Here is a 1,759-nt window from a genome sequence, read left to right as displayed (position 1 = left end):
ACACGTTGCTTTCATTTCTTCGCTTCCCCCGTATCCTCTACCTTTGTCTTTAGGCTCTCCTTGCTGCTGTAGCTTTCCTCCTTGCTGATATTGCTGCTGCCACTGTCCTTGCTGTTGCTGCGACTGCTGCTGCTGCCACTCCTTACTGCTACTGTTGCTGCTGCTGCTGCAACTGTCCCTGCTGCTGCTGCTGCTGCTGTTTCTGCTGCAGAGGCACTCGGCCTATTCGCCGTATATTGATAGCAAACAACGGGATGGCCGCAACGAAGGCCATCGCCTCAATGCGCCAATGGACATTTGAAACCTTCGGCGACCCTAATGTCGGTTCTGTTACTGTTGCTGCTGCTGTTACTGTTGCTGCTGCTGCTACTGTTGCTGCTGCCGGTAAAGCTGTCGTTGGTGGCGTTGCTGTTGCTGTTGATCCGTTTTTTGCTACGTTTGTTGGCGCCGACATTGCATCTGTTGGTTTAGCTTCTTCTGCATTTGTTGCCATTGCATTCGTTGTTGCTGTATTTGTCGCTGCTGTATTTGTTGCTGCTGCACTTGCTGCTGCTGCATTTGCTGCAGCTGCTGACATTTGTTGCGATGGCATCTGCTGAGGACTTGGCAGCGAACAGCGAATTTCTGAAGAAGGCAGATGTCATCGTCCCGGTCCCCGGGGGCCCCAGCCGGGAGAACTATGGAAATGTGCAGCTCATATGTGATATCGCAGTTAAACAGAAGGTAAGCAAGGGTGACACCAGCAGCAGGAATAACAACAAGAGTAGCAGCAACAGCAGCAACAGCAGCAGCAGCTGGTGCAACGGCAACTGCCGCAAGAAATGCAGCCAGAGCACTGGAAGATGCAGATAACCGCCTCATGGGGATCTGCAGCAGCCGCAGTTGTAATAGCAGCAGCAGCTGCAGCAGCAGCGACAGCACCGTGCGGATCAGCGGCCGTCTGTTTCTGCTTCTTTTCTCCTTTTTTCTTTTTTTTTTGTTTAACTACATCTTTTGCTTTGTAGGTGCTGTCTCTGTGTGCAACTCAGGTTGACGCGGTATGGCCTGGATGGGGTCATGCCTCTGAAAATCCGTCTCTGCCTTCTTCTCTTTCTGCGTTGGGGATCTCCTTCCTCGGTCCCCAGGCGAAGGTGATGGCGGCGCTAGGAGATAAAATTGCAGCTAATATATTAGCACAGACAGCGCAGGTACCCGCTATACCCTGGAGCGGTACGGGGCTCACAGCTCAGCTCGACAAGGACGGAAATATACCAGAAGAGGTACAGTAAACAAACGCTAGGCCCTCCATTTTTTTCTCGCTTGGTGGTGTATGTATTCCTTACACTCTTAATTCTGTTCTTCTCTGTTTATGCTGGTTGTGGATGAACTGCGGGAGGCCTCTGCGTCAAACCCTAAACCCTAAACACCATTGAATTGATTTCAGGGTGGGTGAAGGGGGACAGCTGTTTCCGCAGTGTAAACAAAAGCCGATAGGGAATGCAGGATTGGCTTGTTGTTATTTCTGTTATTTCGTCTGTCTCGTTTGTTGGCATCTCTTACGTCCCCTTTTGTTTAATCTTTTGTCTCCTCTCATTAAGCTTTTCTTCCCCTTTGATTGGCTGCTTCTTTGCTCGCTGCACTATGAAGTATCTGGTGCCATTGAGCTGCCGCCTGTGCTCCGTGTTTGTCTCCGTCTTCCTCTACCATATGCTGCTGCATTTCCTGCTGGATTTCTTGCTTTTTTGCGGCATTTGCAGTTGCTGCTGCGCTTCAGTTCTCC

General features: G+C 50.7%; 2 protein-coding genes across 2 annotated transcripts; one reads left to right on the top strand and one right to left on the bottom strand.

Annotated features, from left to right (window-relative positions):
* Nucleotides 1-148: 148 nt before the first annotated feature.
* EMH_0091050 (uncharacterized protein) lies at nucleotides 149-493 on the bottom strand (the record flags this gene model as incomplete). The annotated part of the gene is made up of 1 exon (XM_013501670.1): nucleotides 149-493. The coding sequence occupies one exon, from the start codon at nucleotides 491-493 to the stop codon at nucleotides 149-151; it is 345 nt and encodes a 114-aa protein (XP_013357124.1).
* Nucleotides 494-585: 92 nt separating this feature from the next.
* Nucleotides 586-1,268, top strand: EMH_0091040 (uncharacterized protein; the record flags this gene model as incomplete). Its single annotated transcript, XM_013501669.1, has 2 exons — nucleotides 586-723; nucleotides 1,029-1,268. 2 exons carry the CDS (start codon nucleotides 586-588, stop codon nucleotides 1,266-1,268), a joined length of 378 nt encoding a protein of 125 aa, XP_013357123.1.
* Nucleotides 1,269-1,759: the final 491 nt, after the last annotated feature.

Source organism: Eimeria mitis, genomic scaffold, assembly GCF_000499745.2.
Source record: "Eimeria mitis Houghton genomic scaffold, Emh_scaff7313, whole genome shotgun sequence".
Taxonomy (NCBI): Eukaryota; Apicomplexa; class Conoidasida; order Eucoccidiorida; family Eimeriidae; genus Eimeria; species Eimeria mitis.
This window is presented reverse-complemented; position numbering and strand designations above follow the sequence as displayed.